Source organism: Leptonychotes weddellii, chromosome 4 (assembly GCF_054177405.1).
Source record: "Leptonychotes weddellii isolate Sample4059 chromosome 4, ASM5417740v2, whole genome shotgun sequence".
Lineage (NCBI taxonomy): Eukaryota > Metazoa > Chordata > Mammalia > Carnivora > Phocidae > Leptonychotes > Leptonychotes weddellii.
In genome coordinates, this window is record NC_138372.1 from 25,009,284 (window position 1) to 25,027,777 (window position 18,494).

The window sequence follows — 18,494 nt, forward strand, 5'->3', positions numbered from 1 at the left end:
TTTTTTTTTTTTTTTTTAAAGATTTTATTTATTCACTTGAGGCAGAGAGAATGAGAGACAGAGAGCATGAGAGGGAGGAGGGTCAGAGGGAGAAGCAGGCTCCTCGCCGAGCAGGGAGCCCGATGCGGGACTCGATCCCGGGACTCCAGGATCATGACCTGAGCCGAAGGCAGTCGCTTAACCAACTGAGCCACCCAGGCGCCCCTAGGCACTTGTTATTAACATCCTTCCAGGTCCCTTTATGAAGCCATTTATGAGGAATTATATTTCAGTGCTAGGAGTAGGTGGGCTTCTCCTGAGTACTTGCCCAGTGTATTTCTTGGGCGCCGTGAACTTCATAGGTGATTGTGTTTCTCTAGTGATAAATTTAGCATTTATCGAGTCTTTACTATGTCTTAGGCACTATGCTCATTGTTTATATGCATTATCTCTTTCAATCTTCACTCTAGCTCTTTTGTGTAGGTCTTAGCCTGTTTTTAATGAGAACACTAAAATTCAGAGAAGTTAAGTGACTAGCTTTTCTAAGGCTACGCATTGGTAAGACAGCCAGATTTCGAACTCAAGTCTAACTATATAGTGTAACCCAGCTATTTTTTCCTAAGATACTTATTTATGCTATTATTCCCCCTTCGTTCTATTCCAAATGCCTGACCTGTATCCTCAATTTTTCTTTAGTTAGCAACCCATGTCTGAAGGGAGGTAGAAAGAGAAGGCCTAGGAGCCTAGCAAAAAGCAACAATGTGTGGGCATTCAGAGAGATGCTGGCAGTCTGTTTGTTTGTTTATTTATTTACTTATTTATTTATTTAAGATTTTATTTATATATTTTGACAGAGAGAGACAGTGAGAGAGGGAACACAAGCAGGGGGAGTGGGAGAGGGAGAAGCAGGCTCCCCGCTGAGCAAGAAGCCCAACTCGGGGCTCCCTGGGGTCATGACCTGAGCCGAAGGGAGACACTTAATGACTGAGCCACCCAGGCACCCCTGGCAGTCTCTTTAGACTTGAGTGAATTCTTGGAAGTATGCCCTATCACTTTCTGACATTTGTTTAGTGGTTTTCCTCATCTTGTGATACTAGGCATTAGCCACATATAAATTAAAATGTGTAATGCTTTCTGATATGATTATTACCCATCAGCAAATATTTATTGAGCATGTACTATATGCTTGTATATCATTGAACAAACCATACATAATCCTGCCTTCATGGTACTTATAATTGGCATAAATATTTGAATAGGTGGGTTGTAGTTTACACATAAATATTTCCCTAAACACACCACCAGCAGTCACACATGTATATGCGGTCAGAATAGCACAAAATTGAAGGGCTTGGAATTTGTCTCATTCCAGGAAAGTTATAAGGAATCAAGAATATGAGGGACTGTAACAGTCAAGAAACCCATAACTATGGCTTTATCACTTTGAACACCATGATTCTGAGAGGAGCAGGAGTGACAGTATAGAAGACTTTATTGGAAATTTTAAAAAACTAGTGTGAGCCAGAGATCTTTGATGGAGCATTGTCAGAAGAATTTCAGAAACTGCAAGTTGTTACACAGATGTATTGATTTAATTAGTCTAGATAACACCATTTATTTATGCTTGAGCATCTCACACTTGCAAAAGTTGGTAATTCGAAGTCACACAATAATTTGTGAGTTATCTTCTCTACCACGTGTTGTGGCTTCTGAATACCAACTTTGATGAGTGCGTGTATCAGATGCTTCAGCATAAATAAATGATATTATATAGACCAGTTAAGCAATACAGTTTGTTTTTGAAATTCCATTGATACAGTTTCATGTAAGATCTTTTAAAATCACGTGTTTTAAACACAGTATAGTGTAATGTCATAATATAGGCAAGATCCTCACTGGACAGAACATATCTGGGTTCTGGGTTGCTTAGACTTCTCGGGGTAGCTGGATGGATCCTTAACTTAGCATTACAACTTGATAAAATTGTTCTGGTTGACCATACAGTGGGTATTTTGGCCCGTGAACAAAGAATAGTACAGTTAACCTCTTAGCAAAAAGATGAACTTTTTTTGTGATAGGTAAGACTTCATTATGAAATCTCTTGGGGAGGAAAACCAGGTAGAATCCCCATCTCTGCCATCTCTGTCTCCCTCCGCCCCTCGTTCTTCTCTCTGTTTCCTCTTTGCTATTCCACTTTTAACCATAACAACACAAAGGTATTCTATGTCTGCCTGATTTTACAAGTGGTCTACCACTTGAGATTTTGGTCCAGGTGCCCAGACTGAACCTGTTCAGTTTTCACACTTAGAAAAAAATTCTATTAGATAAATATTCTTATCTTTAGCTAATTTAAGCAGTTTTGTCTTTGTTGTTTAAAGTAGTAAGCTATTGAAAGGAGACTGGGGTATGGCTAATACACTAGGAAATTTAGGTAGCATCTTTTCTTTCAGAGTTTGGGATGCTCACCTCTATTATTTTTTCTCACCGTACTCCCTGGAAAATAGAAAGCAAAGGATTAATTAACCCAGTTTTACACATAAGGAAACAGAAGCTTATAGGGGTTAAGTGTCTTGCCTAAGGTCAGAATTACTAAGAACATAGTTGCAGAACGTGGCAAAGAGTTCTGGAGCCTGGCAGAGTGTAGCACACTGCCCACCAGGAAATGTGTCAGGCAGGTAATTATTTTCTCAGAAGACTTGACTACTGCTAGTCAGTTCTTCCTCCTCTCAGACCATCCACCATCTTATCCCCAAGGCAGAAACTTGTTTGCAGTTTAGGGCTACTCTGTATCTTTAGGAACTGAAATGTTACTAGGACAACTGGCTTGGAGTTCCAAGTAAGTATATAATATTTTCATGTGTTCTTCTCACATGAGTTTCTTCAAGCCTCCAAGTGCCCATGTTAATCATTGTTCAAAAATGTGAGATGTCACTTTTAAGACCACTAGCTGTTATTACTCTATGCTCTATAAAAGGGCGTGTAAATATATTCAGTTTCATTTAATATGCATTTAATTGAATATATGGGCACATAACCTTGAGCAAGGCCTGCTCACTACCCACTGAGGCAAATGTAAGATGAAAAACACATTTTGCAGTGAAAAAGGAAGCCATGTAAAATGGGAGTCTCCCTCCTGATGCCTAGGGGCCTAGACAGGCTCAGTTTAACATGGTGAACAGCCCAGCTGGTGTCGAAAAAAAAAAAATAAGCATCTGTTTGGAGATGAAGACCAAGGCAAACATAGTCAAGGTTCTTTGTAGAAACGTACATGTTTAGATTTGCTGGTGATACAAAGAAGGGATACCTGTTAATTTGTATTTGTCTCATTGATATAAATTACTTTTTAGTTATCTTAGCAGAGCCTTATTATATGAGAAAAATGTTATTAGCATTTCACTTAAAACTACAGTTCTTCTAGTATTACTATGTTTCCACAGTTCTAGCGTATTTATGGACTTCCATTATTACTGTCTGCACTAAAAGTTTAGTGATTTGAGGGGTGCCTGGCTGGCTCAGTTGGGTAGAGCATGCAGCTCTTGATCTAGGGGTTGTGAGTTTGAGCCCCACGTTGGGCGTGGAGCCTACTTAAAATTAAAAATTAAAAAAAAAAAAAGCTTAGTGATTTGACTTCAATTTTTGAGACCTACTATCCTTCTGCACCCCAAGAGTTTTTCTTTAATACTGGGGCATACGGTCTACCACTTGAGATTTTGGTCCAGGTGCCCAGACTGAACCTGTTCATTCTGGAAGATGTGGTTGGGGCTGCTGCTCTCTTTAGTCTATGGCCTGACACTCTCAGAACTGTGTTTGTTGGTTTCAGCAGTTAGGAAAGACAGGAACACCAATGCTCTCTTTGCCTTTGAAATGCTTTTGTAACAAGTTCTTGTCCATAGGCTTTAAGAAGAAAGCAGGGTTTTTTTTTAATACCTTAAAGTGCTCCCAATGCTCTTCTGTTCAGAGAAAAGAAGCCAATCTCCCTTTACCTCTTACCATACTCTCGGACCTTTAGATTTCTTTCAGTTTTACTTTCATCATGATTTACTTAGCTGCTGCTGTTTTCTTACTCATCAAGAATTGGAATGTTCCCATTTGTCATGGTAGGAGATGTTGGTGTTACTGCTTTGACCGTGTCTTTCTTTTGCAGACCCCGTATCATGTCAACCTCCTCCTGGCTGGTTATGATGAGCATGAGGGTCCAGCGCTCTACTACATGGACTACCTGGCAGCCTTGGCCAAAGCCCCTTTTGCAGCCCATGGCTATGGTGCCTTCCTGACTCTCAGTATCCTGGACCGATACTATACACCAAGTAAGTTCTAGCACACTAGGTAGGGAGTAGTAGCAGAGTCCCGTCCTAAGCTGCTTCCTGGTTTTGTACACTACCCCTTGGTGGTCAGGGCTTGAATAGAGGATGGATCCTAGGAAGCACATCCAGGTACCTTGTGGAAGCTGCTCTCCCCTGCAGGTCAGTAGGGTTATTGAAAGGCTAATAAAAGTCCCTTTTTTGCCAGACAAAAGGAGGTACTGCATATGTCCAGAGCTGGGTTTGCTTTTGTTTTGTTTTGTTTTGTTTTAAAGGGTGTTGGAGTAGTGAGTAAAACTAATTTTTCAGTTTTTTAACTCATTTTTCCCTGCCTGGATGCTTATTAGCATCTCAGCTATAAGGAATGAACAAGTAAACCAAGTGGTCTGTGTGTTTGTTTTGAGCTTGTGAGGATGAACAGGTCCCCAGCATGACAACTGAGGATTTCTTTGCTTAAATGTTAAAGCTTTTGAAGGCCCCAAGCCTGGGCCCCTCCCTTGGTTCTTATCACCTGATGGCTGTCCCTCCTGTAAGAAGAAGCTGGCTCTCTTCTTGTCAGACGTTAGCTTGGCAGAGCTTCCAGCACAGTAATGCTTTTGTGCTAAGTTCTATCTTCTGACTCCAATCTCAGCCTTGATTTTCGCCACTGTGAGCGATAGGCACTTGGGATTTGTCACTTTTGCAGGCTGTAGATGCAACACACATAACCACTTCTCACCTTAAATTCCATTCTTCCCTGTCAGTACAGGAAAAAATCTGGCTTCTCCACTCTTTTTGGTGCTGCCCTCTCACTCAACCGTAGCCATACCAGCGTTCTAGGCCACATCCTGAAAAGAATTAGCCTGGCCTCCTAGTGACTGTTTCTTGATTTGGCATCTGTCAGTAGTACAGCTGACTTGCCCACCAAAATCACCACTAACCATCCCTGAAGCCTAACTGCCTAATATGTCATCCCAGTTTGTCATGCTTGTGGACAGTTCCTTTGGCTCCGATTTTATGAGAGTCTCAGCCCTATCCCATGAATTCTCTTTCCATTGTTAAACAGAGACCCAGCTGGGAAAGTGAGGCTAAAACTCAGGCCCTGTCCTCCCTTTCCCTGACTTGCAGCTGGCTAGGGCAGATGGAACTGATTTCAGCCCTGGTCTAAAAGGGGGGTGCTGGGGTGTGTGTAGGGGTGAGGGGGATGGGCTATAAAAAAAGAGGCAAGCCGCTGGACTTCTCTAGAGGCAGGCCCTGGCCATGGGAGGCAGAATTCCGTCATGCTTACCCTTCTCTGTAGCAAATCAATTTGCAGTGGCTTGCGGCTGCCAGAGCACTGGGTCTGGGGCACCTTCCACTGCATATGGAATAAGTTTGTTGCAAACTAGAAGGCTAGGCATTTTTTTGCCATTTCCGTTTGTGTGGCGTACTGACCTGAAGAAGTTTGAAAGGTAAAACTTGTGGCAGAGAGTTGGACTTAATGGCAAAACGTTGAGTGCGTGGCCTCTGTGTTCTCTTTCAGCTATCTCTCGTGAGAGGGCAGTGGAGCTTCTTAGGAAATGTCTAGAGGAGGTGAGTAGCTCCCACAGGATCCTGAAAGGAATGTTTATCTCTGTTTGCCAATATTGTTCCATTCCTCGGTTGCATTTTTTCTGATCTTTGCCAGAAGGTGTAATAAATACCCACTAACCAGATGTGAAGTTGCTACCAGGGACAGAGTTTGGTGGGTAACAAGCTTATTTTTTTTCTCATGGGTTTCCTCCTCATCAGTGTCAATTTTACAATTTAGTTATTTTGGCGGGGAGGGGGTTCATCCAGACTAGTGGTTCTCAGGTTTTGGTGTGTATAATCTAGGGAACTGTGGGGCTTTTTTTTTTTTTTTTTTTTAAGATTTTATTTATTTATTTGACAGAGAGAGACAGAGAGGGAACACAAGCAGGGGGAGTGGGAGAGGGTGAAGCAGGCCTCCCGCGGAGAAGGGAGCCCGATGTGGGGCTCGATCCCAGGATCCTGGGATCATGACCTGAGCTGAAGGCAGACACTTAACGACTGAGCCACTCAGGCGCCCCTTGCTTTTGTTTTTAAGCAGATTCTTGACTACCCCACTCCCACCTCCACCAGATTCTGATTCATTTGTCCTGGTGTAGAGCCTGAGTATGTAATTAGCAGTGCCAGGTGATTCTGCTGCAGGTGGTAACTGGGCCGTACTTTCAGAACTACTCCTGCCCTAGACTTGATACCTGCTCTGTTCCTGTGCCGCCTGGAGTTGCCATACTGTCTGCTCCCTCGTAGTGCATTAGTCCTGCAGAGAAAGCCTTCCCTGAGAATTCAGGAGGCCATAGAAAGCAACTAGGAAGCTTTATGCAGAAGAGGAGAGTAGCCTTTAGTTTACGAGGCCAGGAGCACGGACCCCACCCATTCCAGTACTACTCCTCTAACAGTCTTTGGGGCCCGTATGGAGGATGAGGAGGAAGAGAAATCAGCTCCCTTAGGCTTTGTAATTCTTTTGCTGTTTTTGTGGCCTAGGGATGAACTTGAATTTGTGGTCTAGTGAGAGAGTAGGAGGGTGGGAGCAGGTGGGAGCATTGGGCGTAATGTCCGTTTGCCTCTTACACAGTCTTGTCATTTTCAGTCCACAGTGCCCCCTTCTTTCTCTTGTTTGCGAATCCTCTTTCCAAAGCAGAAGCTGAGAATAAACTCATGTGCTTTCCTTAACCGTTCAGCTAAGAGGCCATATTAGTCCAGCAGTCCTAAGTGTTACAAGGGGCCGCTAGGGAGGAGCCACTGGCATATCCAGTGCTTTGAGACTTTACTCACCATGGATCCTAAGGATGATCATTTTACAAACCCACATTCCTTTATTGTCACCTTTTCTTGATTTTGGGGAGCTTGTTTCTGGACATAGGAGTCATCAGCTAGAGGAGACTCAGGAAATGGAATGGGTTGTTGATGCTCAGTCCTCAGCTATAAAGGAGATGGGAAATATGGGAGGGCGGGCTTAGGCCTGGGCAGGTAGACATCTCTGGGATATGCCCCTGAGGGAGCAAGTAGAGAGCTTTATGCCTTCCATCTGAAGACTAAGTGAGGTGTCCAGGAAGGGTGGCCACAGAAACATAGATTTCCTCCAACTGTGTTCCTCAGTAATCTCTAGCCAGGTTAGCGGGGGCTGTCTGCTTCCATGCACGCAGACCACAGCACTTTTGGAACAGCCTCTCAAGCCGAGAATCTTAAGAGAGTGCAGAGATGTTATTTTAATCACAGGTCGGCTTGGATTGCAGGAGTCAGAAGTAGGGGTTGTTCCAAGAGCAGTTCTGCCAACATCCTTCCCACCATTCCACTAGCTGCACACACCTGGGCCTTATATAATGTCAGGGGGCGTGGGGTGACTGGAGCAAATTCTTGGGAAGTAGGAGTACATTGCTTTGGTCCAAAGCTTATTCCTAGGCAATCACTCCTTTGTTGGCTTACTACTTTGAGACATTTTAAAAAAGAAGTCTGTGTTTGCCAGACTGATTAGTAGCAGGCTGTGGGGAATAGAGCCTAGACTGGTCTTATTCTTTCATCAGCTGACTGACCAGACACAAGCTGCAAGCTGCATCTCCCAGTTCTTGCTCACTGCCCTCCAGCCTCCAGCTGCAGTCTGAGTACTGACTGCCCTCAGTAGAATATAAGCTCCACAAAAACAGGGATTTTTATCTGCTTATATGCCCAGTGCCTCAAAGAGAGCCTGGCCCATAGTTAGTGCTCAAAAAATATTTTTTGACTGATTGTCTTCATGTCTCTCTGCAGCTCCAGAAACGCTTCATCCTGAATCTGCCAACCTTCAGTGTTCGAATCATTGACAAAAATGGCATCCATGACCTGGACAACATTTCCTTCCCTAAACAGGGCTCCTAACCTTATGCCGACCCTCCCACTTGCCAGGGAACTTTTTTGACGGGCTCCTTCATCTTTTTCTACGCTTTTGACGCATCCTTGACAGATGGTTAATTCAGAATAAAGCTGAATCTGGATAAATTGAGCTCTCTGGTTTGAGTCTCAGTTTACCTAATATCACCTCAGGACGGAAATGTCGAGAGAGGATTATCTGCTTTGGACTTTTTGCCAAGACTGTTTTTCCTTCTGCCCCTTTCCCTTCATTAATGCTCTAATTGCTCTTTAGCAGCTGACAGCCCCATATTGTTTCACTGCCCGGCTTCCTTCCTGTCTGGCTTTTCATATATCTGGCTTGCTAATGTCTCATTCCCCTAAAGCAGTGGTTCTTTTTGCCCCTAAACTTAACATTTTAAAAATTAATTAATTTGAATAGGTGATACGAACAGTAAAAAATGCAAGTGATACAAAATAAAATATTACATAGTAAAAAAATTTACAAAGTAAAAGAAATTACAAAGTAGTTACACAGTAAAAAATACTTCTCCTTTCCCTGTAATTTGATCACCCCTGGGAAGCCAGGGGAAACTTCACCTACTAATTTCTTATCTACCCTTTAAGATCTAAGTTGTTCTTGTATGAAGCGTGCACATGCATGCACGCACACACACATATCCCCTCTTAAAAATATTTTTAAATGTTCTGCGTATTGTTTTTTTCATTTAACACTATACTGGAGATTATTCTATATCAGTGTGTGTGTATGTGTGTGTGTGTGTATACACACACATATATAGCTACCTTATTCTTGTTGACAGTTGTGTAATATTCTGTTAAATTGATGTACTATAGGCAGTTAACCAGATACCTGTTTTACTTCCTAATCTAGCTTTTTGGGAATGAATAATGTAGATGTTTTTTGGTTAGTGCCACTGAAACAGTGGTTCCTAATAATACAGTTTCCTTATACCTCTCACATGGTTCCTAACTGGAGTTTTCTTTTTTTGGGTACATGATCAGGCTGTACTCCCAGATTCTTTTTTTTTTTTTTTTAAGATATTATTCATTTATTTGAGAGAACACAAGCAGAGGGGGGGCGGGGGGGCAGAGGAAGAGGGAGAAGCAGACGCCCAGCTGAGCAGGGAGACCGACACAGGGCTTAATCCCAGGACCCCAGGATCATGACCTAAGCCGAAGGTAGATGCTTAACTGGCTGAGCCACCCAGGCGCCCCTCACTCCCAGATTCTAACTAAGTAGGTTTGGGGCCTAGACATAGGAATATTTTTAAAGCTTCCCAAGTAATTCTTATCTTCAACCATGATAGAGAACCACTGGGTGGAAGTTTCTTTAGAGAGTGGTCCTCAAACTTGAGCCTGGAGGGCTTATTGACACATAGCTTGCTGGGTCCTACCCCTATAACTTCTACGTGTTTGGGGTGTGGCCTGAGATCTTGCATTTCTAACATTTCCAGTTGATGCTGCTGCTGCTAGTCCAGCAACCAAACTTCAAACCCCATTTGGTCTTAAACTAAGATAAGGCCTACTTCATCCAGTTCTATGCTACTCTTAATACCAGATACAGATTGGTTTTTTGTTTATCTGAAGTAAAATAACATCTCTCTAAGATGCTATCTACAGATCAGAACATTTGTACTAATAGTATTGTGTTAACATCAGATTAGAATGTCATACACTTTTTGATACACCAATGGTAGATGGTTTACACCATAAGAAGGAAATTAATCATTAGATAAATGGGGGGAAGAGATGATTCATATCACCACAGCTGGCTCAACCTCTAGTACCACTATGAATATGCATGGTTTGGGCTTTTGGCTGGATTCCTGAGTCTCTTTCTAGGGCATCTATTTTTAAAGCTCCACAGGTGATTCTGATGCTTGCCCCAGTTGAGTACCACTATTAAAATATAGGCTGTCCTGCTTCCTGTTTTTTCCATCTGTGAAATGGTCAAAATTGCATCTATCCCATGGGGGATAGTTACGAGGATTCCATGAGGTAATGTAAAGCATTTCGAACAGGGCCTGGCATGCGGTATGTGCTCAGTAAGTATATAATTGTTGGTAAACTTGGTATTTTGTATCCATGCCTCACCAGGAATGAAATGGTTTTCTGCCTCTGAATGTTAAGTGTCCCCAGGGCAGTCTAGGTAAGCCCAGCAGCCCACGCTGATTACCAGTCTCTTTTCTCCAACCCAGATCTCTTTCCTGAGCTCCAGATCAACTTATTCCTAAGTAGGTTACCCTCCAGCCATAGGGACATCAAATATGTCTAAAGCTGAGCTTTACCATCTGCCCCCTCCAGAACTCCTCTACAGCATTCCATCTTAGATAACAGTCACCTAGCTCCCAAGTACCCAAGCCAGAAACCTAGGCATCTTTTTTTTTTTTTTTTTAAGGGTATAGCTCCCCAATAATCTCTATACACAATGCAGGGCTTGAACTCATAACCCTGAGATCAAGCATCAGATGCTCTACCAACTGAGCCAGACAGATGCCCTGGCATCATTTATTTTTAATAAACTTAATTTAATGGGTGCCTGGGTGGCTCAGTTGGTTAAGCGTCTGCCTTCGCTCAGGTCATGATCTCAGGGTCCTGGGATCGAGTCCCACATCGGGCTCCCTGCTCCACGGGGAGCCTGCTTCTCCTTCTGCCTCTCTCTCTCTCTCTGTCTCTCATGAATAAATAAAAAATAAAATAGGGGCACCTGGGTGGCTCAGTCGTTAAGCGTCTGCCTTCGGCTCAGGTCATGATCCCAGGGTCCTGGGATCGAGCCCTGAATCGGGCTCTCTGCTCAGCGGAAAGCCTGCTTCTCCCTCTCCCGCTCCCCCTGCTTGTGCTCCCTCTCTCGCTGTGTCTTTCTCTGTCAAATAAATAAAATCTTTAAAAAAATAAAATAAAATAAATTTGGTTTTACAGAAAAGTTGCAAAGATAATACAGTTTCATTATACCTCTCACATGGTTTCCCCTTAGGTTAACATCTTACATAGCCACTGTGCATTTGTCAAAACTAAGAAACCATCATTGGCTGGTATATTAGTATTAACTAAACTCCAGGTTTTATTCAGATTTTACCAGTTTTCCCACTAATGTCCTTTTTCTGTTCTGGAATATAGGCCAGGATACCACATAGTACTCCACTAGGCACCATTTTTGGTGCCTTCTTTTTCTCCTACCTTCACATGGTCACCAAGTTCTAACAGTTTTACTTCCTAAATCTCTTTTAGTAAAAATCTCCATCCCCAGTATTCTGATTTATCCCCCATCATTCTTTCCTGGACTATTTTAACAGCCTCCTACCTTCTCTACTTTTCATCTCTTTCCTCTCTAGTTCTTTCTCTGTACTCTACAAGTTTGATCATCTGTACCTCTTTTCACTTAAAACTTTCTGATGGTTTTCTACTACTTACAGAAAAAAATCCAGTTCTTTAGTTTGACATGCTAGGCATTTCATAAGCTCCCTTGCTAGCTCCCCAATTTCCTTTCCCTCTTTTATACCTCATAAAGCCCTTGATCCAAATGAATTTCAGTGGACTCAGCATGGATTTATGACTACACACCAGTATGTACCTACTAGAAGAAGGGTAAACATTGGTTCCTGAAGCTTTTCTTATAGATAATGTATATGTGTGTGATGGAGTCATATGTGGTACACTCCGATGTTTTCCAATCTGTTCTACCAGATTTTATTTATTTATTTTAAAGATTGATTTATCTATGAGAAAGAGCAGGGGGAGGGGCAGAGGGTGAAAATCTTTCAAGCAGACTCCCCACTGAGTGCAGAGCCCAGTGATGCAGGGGCTTGATCTCACACCCATGAGATCACCACCTGAACTGAAACCAAGAGTCAGGCACCCAATCGACTGAGCCACCCAGGCACCCCCAGATTTTATCTTTTCTTAATGCCAACTGTGTCCCTCTTAAATTGATTTCCTGATGTTTGAAAAAAACTGGGACTTTGCTGATTCTTTAACACTCCTGCCCAAACTGCTCAGAATGGTCTTCCGATTGGTTCCCATCTGCTTTTAGTGATTGATAACACAGAAAACAGTCTATTCCTTCCCAGACCTAGGGTGAGAGGGGATAGGTTGCAGAAGAGAACAGCTGGTTTGCCTCAGGGTAGGGAAGCTCAGCCCCGACTAGTGACAAGGTTGGGGAAGCTGACAAGGAACCTCTGAGTGATGGAGGAGAGCGGTGGAATAGCTTGAGAAGTGCTGGGCTTCCCAGCTCCAGAACAGTGGCTGAGCCTGCTCTGCCTGAATCCTGGCTAAGGCCTGAAGCCCAGTGTCCTTTCACTGTCTCCTCTCCATGGCCCTTTTCCCAAAGCTGCAGCCGTGCACAAGCAGAAGGAGGGACATTCTTGGGATTCTAACTCTCTGCTGCTCCCTTAGCTCCGATGTGTGGGTTAGGAATATGTGTTTGACAGGAGAAAGGCCGGCCACTCAGCCTCACTCACCTAACTTCATGAGGTTTGAAAGCGGGAAGGTGTTCAAAGGCTACTCTTACTCCCCCTGGAGCCCCATGAGCCTTTAAAATAAAACAGGAAAGACCTTCTCTTTAAATGAATATAAACTCCAAAAACTGGTGCTTACCCAGTCTAAACACTCTCCATTTATTTATTTATTTTTATTATTATTTTTTTAATTCTTTTTTTTTAAAGATTTTACTTATTTATTTGACACAGAGAGAGAGAGAGAGACAGCAAGAGAGGGAACACAAGCAGGGGGAGTGGGAGAGGGAGAAGCAGGCTTCCCGCTGAGCAGGGAGCCCGATGCGGGGCTCGATCCCAGGACCCTGGGATCATGACCTGAGCCGAAGGCAGACACTCAACGACTGAGCCACCCAGGCACCCCAACACTTTTCATTTAATTCACAGCTACTTGCTTTGCTATAAAGAAGCCATGTAATCCATCTGTATATACTTTTTCTTTAATCATCATCTACTTTTCCTTAGGGCTAGATCTAGTTTGTCAGAGGCTAAAACACAGTTTTGTTTTTTTTTTTGCTGTGGAATAACAAACCTTACTGGGAAGAATCAAATGCTGAGACCTCATTAGAAGCTTCTTACACCACTTAACGTTCTCCACACTGTACTCCTGCCTCTGCACTGTTACCATCTTGACCATAGACTGGAGGACCAGAGCTTTGGAGCCCAAAGGGCTGCAGGACCTGCTTTTCCTCGCTGGACTCAGACCTGGGAGCACCTCTGCAGAGGGCATGTGGAGCAGTGGGAATGGAGAGATTTGCACGAGTCCCTCTTAGTCGCTCTGTGACCTTGGTCAAGTTACTTGGAGCTAGAATTTTCTTATCTCTAAAACAGGACTTGGTTAGGACTACATGGTTAACAGGGAAAGTTGTCCAGCCTGAACAGTTCATAATAAACTGGTTTCCTCCTTGTCCACTTTAGAGATATTTACAGCCTTGTATTAACTTGTTACTACGTGTTGGGCATTGTTTAAGTGCTATATGTGTTATTTAATCCCCTCAACTTCCCATGGTCTCAAACAACTTCAGTGGTTGAGTGTCTCTTGCCAGGCCCAGGGCTTTGGTTAAAGCAGAGCATACATACTAACTGCCTTCCCTCCATTCCTTCTTCCATATGGGTGGGATGAGGCAGTGAAACTTCTTGAGAAAAGAAATCACATCTTTGGACCTTTAGCCTGGAGATGATGCATAGACCTTATGTTCCGTTCACTTCTGCAAAACACTCAACATCTTGGACAACACACCTGCAAAGAACCAGCTGAAGAGCATTCCTGGCTAAGAGCTCAGTGAGTGCAGTGGCCCAGAGGCATAAGACTAAGTAGTAATTGCAGGAACAAGCAAGAAGCTAGTGTGATGAGAGCAAAGGGAATGGTGAAGAGAATAGTGTAAGATGAAGTTGGAGGTGGGCAAAGCTTAGGTCATGGCAGAGTTTAGTATGAAGGTGTATGGGTCAAAATAGGAAGAGCATTTGGAAGGTTACTGCGGTAGTCCTGAGGACCAGGGTCATGGCAGAGGAGAGAGAAGAGGATGGGTCTGCTGATGGATTGGGTATAGGGAAAGAATCAAATATGACTCCCCAGTTTCTGGCTTGAGCAGCTGGGTGGAGGGTGGTGCCATGTACTCAGAGGGAAAGTGTGGAGGACGTCGAGATATGAGAACCTGAGTCATGTACTCCATTTTGGACGTACATTTGAGATGCCTGTTAGTCCAGTGGAGATATTAGACAGACAGGCTAATGCACACACAAGCCTGGAGATCAGGGAGGCACCCCCAAGGAAGGTCAACACTTAGAGGTCAAGTAGAGAAGGACCCAGGGTTGGAACCAGGGAGGTCAGAGAAAACTGGATGTTGGGAGCCACAGAGAAGAGTGTTGCAGAAAAGAAAGTGGTCAGTCATGTCAGCTGCTGCTAAATCCAGAAAAAAGGCCTTTGGATTTGACATTGCTGACTTGCTGAGTGGATTTCAATAGACTGGTTGGGGATGGAAGCCAGATGAAGTGGGTCGAAGAGTGAATTGGGGGTGAGGAAGTGGAGGTAGAGGGGTATTGATCTTTCACAAACTTCAACTGCTAGGGAAATAAATGGGGGACGGTTTATGTCTTGTAAGGTGACAGACCCTAGAATAGGAGTGCTTTGGGGAGTGATGTAGTAGACGATTGTGTAGAGAGGGAGACACTGATGGATAAGGAAAGAAAAGCTGCCTGAAGAATGAAATCCTCAAGAAGACAGCTGGATTAGCATTGGCCCCACACTCACATAGTCACCAGCACCCATATGGACACATACAGACCCACCACCAATGGTCATGGTAATATCACATAGACCTACAGCCAGACGGACACAGGCCCGCCCAGTCACGAGGACGCATACACACCTGGGATTCACTTCTCTCTCACACACACAGAAATGACAGCCACACTGACGAAGCAGATAGACCCACTATCTGCAGCTCCCCCAAAAAACACTGTGGTGCCCACAGCCCCCTCCTATGATTCCCCCTAAGAGGCCCCTTGCCCACTTGAGAGGCAAATCTAGGCCTAGGCTGAAGAAGGACAGGGAAGTTTCATACCCAGTAAAAAGGTTTTATTAAGAGAATGAGAAAGCAATTGGAGAGTCGAAGAGGTACATCGACTGTAGGGTCAAGAGAAACAATAGCAAATAAAAAAATCTCCATGACAACCTCAGGATCCCCGACACAATCTTTCTTCACCCCCGCCCCCAGCCCACCCCCAGCCCTTTGCGAGCAAAAACACCCTCTCCATCCTGGTCCAGCTGGACATCTTGAGGCGTAAGCAGAAAACAGTGAAACAGGAGTCCTCAACTCAGGATAAATAAGTTGCACTCAACATTTTTAAACTTTCAAATTTAATTACAACATACATAAATAAATAGGACAGACAGCAATAGGACTGTGACGTGCAGCCTGGATTCAAGTTCTTCAACGTGTGCTTTATCTTTGCTCCTTGAGGGCTCCTCCTGCCCACTTCTTCCCAAGAGTGGGATGGTTCCAAAGAACCCACTGGGGCCTCCTGCCAGCACCCCTTTTCTGGGGGTAGGAGATCCTGGGACGAGGGATGCCAACTCCTCAACACCTCTGGTTTGTTAACAATTTTCCCCTCAGCCATGAGTAAAAACAGCAAGGCCTTGACCTCTAGAAGAATCCACCGCTGCCCAGGCACTCTGATGCACGGGGCTCAGCCCCAAGACCAGGTTTCTTTATGCCAATTTCCTGTCCAAGCATATCTCAGCAATCAAGGGTATTGGTCAGAAAATTGCACACACACGGCAGACTTCTGGGCCCTTCTCGACAAACGGCCACAGAGAAGCTATCACCCCGTCTCCAACCTCTCGCTCAGGAGTCTCTGGATGAATGTTCTCTTTCTGGCCTGACTCAAGCTCCACCTTTTAATCCTTTCGGGCTCACTCCCGGGAACTAAGCCCTCATTTCAGGCCTTGGGAACCCCTCTGGGATGAGGCAGGGGAGAGTTATTTCCGGTGCTTGGCATCCTTCTCCGAAGCCTTGGTGTCACCATGCCCGCTGCCCGCACCACTTAGAAACATCTTGTCCAGGCCCTTGAGTGACTCCAGCAAGTAGTTCTGGAAGGCAGTAAGGGCAGCACAGATAGCAGGCCCACCAAAGCCATGGGTGATGAGGCTGAAGTGTGTCAGGCAGCTCTGTACTCCGGGCTCCAGGATGAGTGCTGGGCGGCTATTGCCCAACGGTGAGCGGTCCTGAGCCATCAAGTCGGCAAACTCCTTGCAGATCTGCCTGGTGGGGGAAGGAGGGCTGGGGGTTAGAGGACAAAAGTCTGAGCCTAGAGAAGGATTATGTATATAATATATTTATGATTGCTGACCCTGTCAATAGTCTGCAAATGACGATCATACCCATTTTACAGGAAAGGAAACTGGTTCAGAGACATTGACTGACTTGCCCAATATCACACAGCTAGTAAACGGCATATGCCAATACCCTACAGTCTCTTCCTGTGGATGTCCTGCCCATGTCCAAAGTCCAGCTCTACTACCTCAGCCAGGAAACTTTCCTTGATCCCCTCGCCCACTCCCCTCCCAAACACCCAATGCTTCACAGAGCTTTGTCTTTGACATAATTAGGGAACAATGAATAGCTGCACATGAAGTGAGGCCTAGACGCTGGGCCAAGCACTGGATGCATCATCTCAATCCTCACAACAAATCTAGACAGTGATCATCCTCCTCAACATATAAGAACGTTGGTTTCAGATAGGTTGGCTGACTTGTCCAAGTGACAAAGCTGGGATCTGAATCTTGCTCCAGTTTGTGGCCATTATTCCTTTCTTTGCATCCTGCATGTGGCTCAGGAAGGAGGATGTACTCCTGTCTCACCTCTGGTTTGCCATGGAAGCCAGTCAGCATTTTACACATGACTGGGCCCCAGGAAGTTCTGATGAGTTAGCTGATTCATGGGTGAGGGGAGCCCTGCCCTGAGTATGTTTCTCCGGTGACGATATGAACAGTCTCAAAGGTCCCATGAGCCATGGAGTCCCTTGAGTTTGTGATTCCACTTCTGCCTAGGGAACCTGAGGAAGCCCCGAAGGAGGAGGGTGCAGGTGGGATCTGACTGCGTTGGGACCACATTAGATGGGGGACTGGATGGTGTTCTGAGCAGCAGGTGTGAGGGCAGAGGACAGCGAGGTCAGCTGCAGTGGGTTGGGGTTTGTGCCGGCCAGATTGTGGGGCCCTCAAAGGAGTCTAGACTTACTCTCCTTCCCTCTCTCTCTCTGTCTCTCTCTCTCTGTGTCTTTTCTTGCAGTGGGACCCTTCTAAAAACTAAATCTGAATGGAATACCAGTTCATTAAACAGGCCCTAAAGCATCCCCATAGAACCTAGTTTGAAAATCAGTGCAGTAGCTGGGGAGCCATTGAAGGCTCTTGGGCAGGGGAGCAGTGCATGTGCAGGAAGGCTGAGGGAACAGTGGAGCACTGGGATGAAGTCCAGGAGTGAGATTAGGAGGCCAGAGCTGAGGTGGCAGCACGTGAGTGGTGGGGCGGGGGAGCCACCAACGGGACTTGCAGAAGGGTCAGGGGTGAAGTAAGGACAAGGGAGGGTCAACTTGTGGCTGGGTGGGCATCGGTGCCCTGATGGAAGTCACCGGAGCCAAAGGGCTCAGGCAGGGGGAGCAAGACCGCCATGGTGGGACCAGGGCCGGTGATGCGTATGTTCGCGTGTCCCCGTGCACCCCGTGGCGTCCACGGTGTGCTGCCTCGCTGTGCCCGAGTGCGGGGCCACGCGTGCATCACGTGTGCACGTGAGTGGCAGCCACTGTGCCCCTGCGTGGCGTTTGTGTCCGCACTGCACCTCCGTGTGCCTGGCACGGTGCCCCAAGGCACCCACGCGAGGCGCCCCCACTCACTTGGCGGCCAGCAGCATGCGCTTCCGACTGGGCAGCTCCCCGGGGTCAGCGTGCTGACGACACAGGTACTCGGCAGCTGCCTTGGCTGGGAACTCAGTCTCGCAGACATAGCCAAAGTCTCGGGCCAGGTGCACGGCTTCTCCTGGGGGGGGGGAGGCAGAGCCATGAGCTGCCACTCCAGCCAGGTGTACCTTGGAACCTGGAGCACGGCCTTGCACCTCCGATGCCCTGCCAGGAGCCATTCTGCCCCGTTCTGCCCCACGCTGCCCCACGCTGCCCCACTCTGCCCCACTCTGCCCGTTCTGCCCCACGCTGCCCCACTCTGCCCACTCTGCCCCACTCTGCCCACACTGCCCCACTCTGCCCATTCTGCCCCACGCTGCCCCACGCTGCCCCACTCTGCCCACTCTGCCCCACTCTGCCCATTCTGCCCCACTCTGCCCCACTCTGCCCATTCTGCCCC

The 18,494-nt window shown here is 45.7% G+C and overlaps 2 protein-coding genes across 2 annotated transcripts in view; one reads left to right on the forward strand and one right to left on the reverse strand.

Moving 5' to 3' along the window:
- The window catches only part of PSMB2 (proteasome 20S subunit beta 2), a 28,619-nt gene extending 20,339 nt beyond the window's left edge, over nucleotides 1–8,280 (forward strand). The window contains exons 3-5 of the mRNA XM_081818068.1: nucleotides 4,124–4,286; nucleotides 5,782–5,831; nucleotides 8,049–8,280. Of these exons, the coding sequence (XP_081674194.1) occupies nucleotides 4,124–4,286; nucleotides 5,782–5,831; nucleotides 8,049–8,156 (321 nt within the window). The 3' untranslated portion in view covers nucleotides 8,157–8,280. The remainder of the gene's footprint in view (nucleotides 1–4,123; nucleotides 4,287–5,781; nucleotides 5,832–8,048) is intronic.
- A 7,111-nt stretch (nucleotides 8,281–15,391) lies between these two features.
- On the reverse strand, nucleotides 15,392–18,273 carry LOC145721035 (transcription factor AP-2-epsilon-like). Its single transcript, XM_081816850.1, has 2 exons — nucleotides 18,032–18,273; nucleotides 15,392–16,404 (listed from the first exon to the last, which is right to left on the reverse strand). Exons 1-2 carry the CDS (start codon nucleotides 18,271–18,273, stop codon nucleotides 16,122–16,124), a joined length of 525 nt encoding a protein of 174 aa, XP_081672976.1. The 3' UTR covers nucleotides 15,392–16,121.
- Nucleotides 18,274–18,494: the final 221 nt, after the last annotated feature.

Bases quoted from the DNA above. Each gene is read 5' to 3' on its own strand.
- LOC145721035 (XM_081816850.1), bottom strand. From the start codon at position 18,273: ATGGCTCCTGGCAGGGCATCGGAGGTGCAAGGCCGTGCTCCAGGTTCC. The intron at 16,405-18,031 runs GTGAGTGGGGGC...TTCCCCCACCAG, and splicing joins CGCATGCTGCTGGCCGCCAA to GCAGATCTGCAAGGAGTTTG.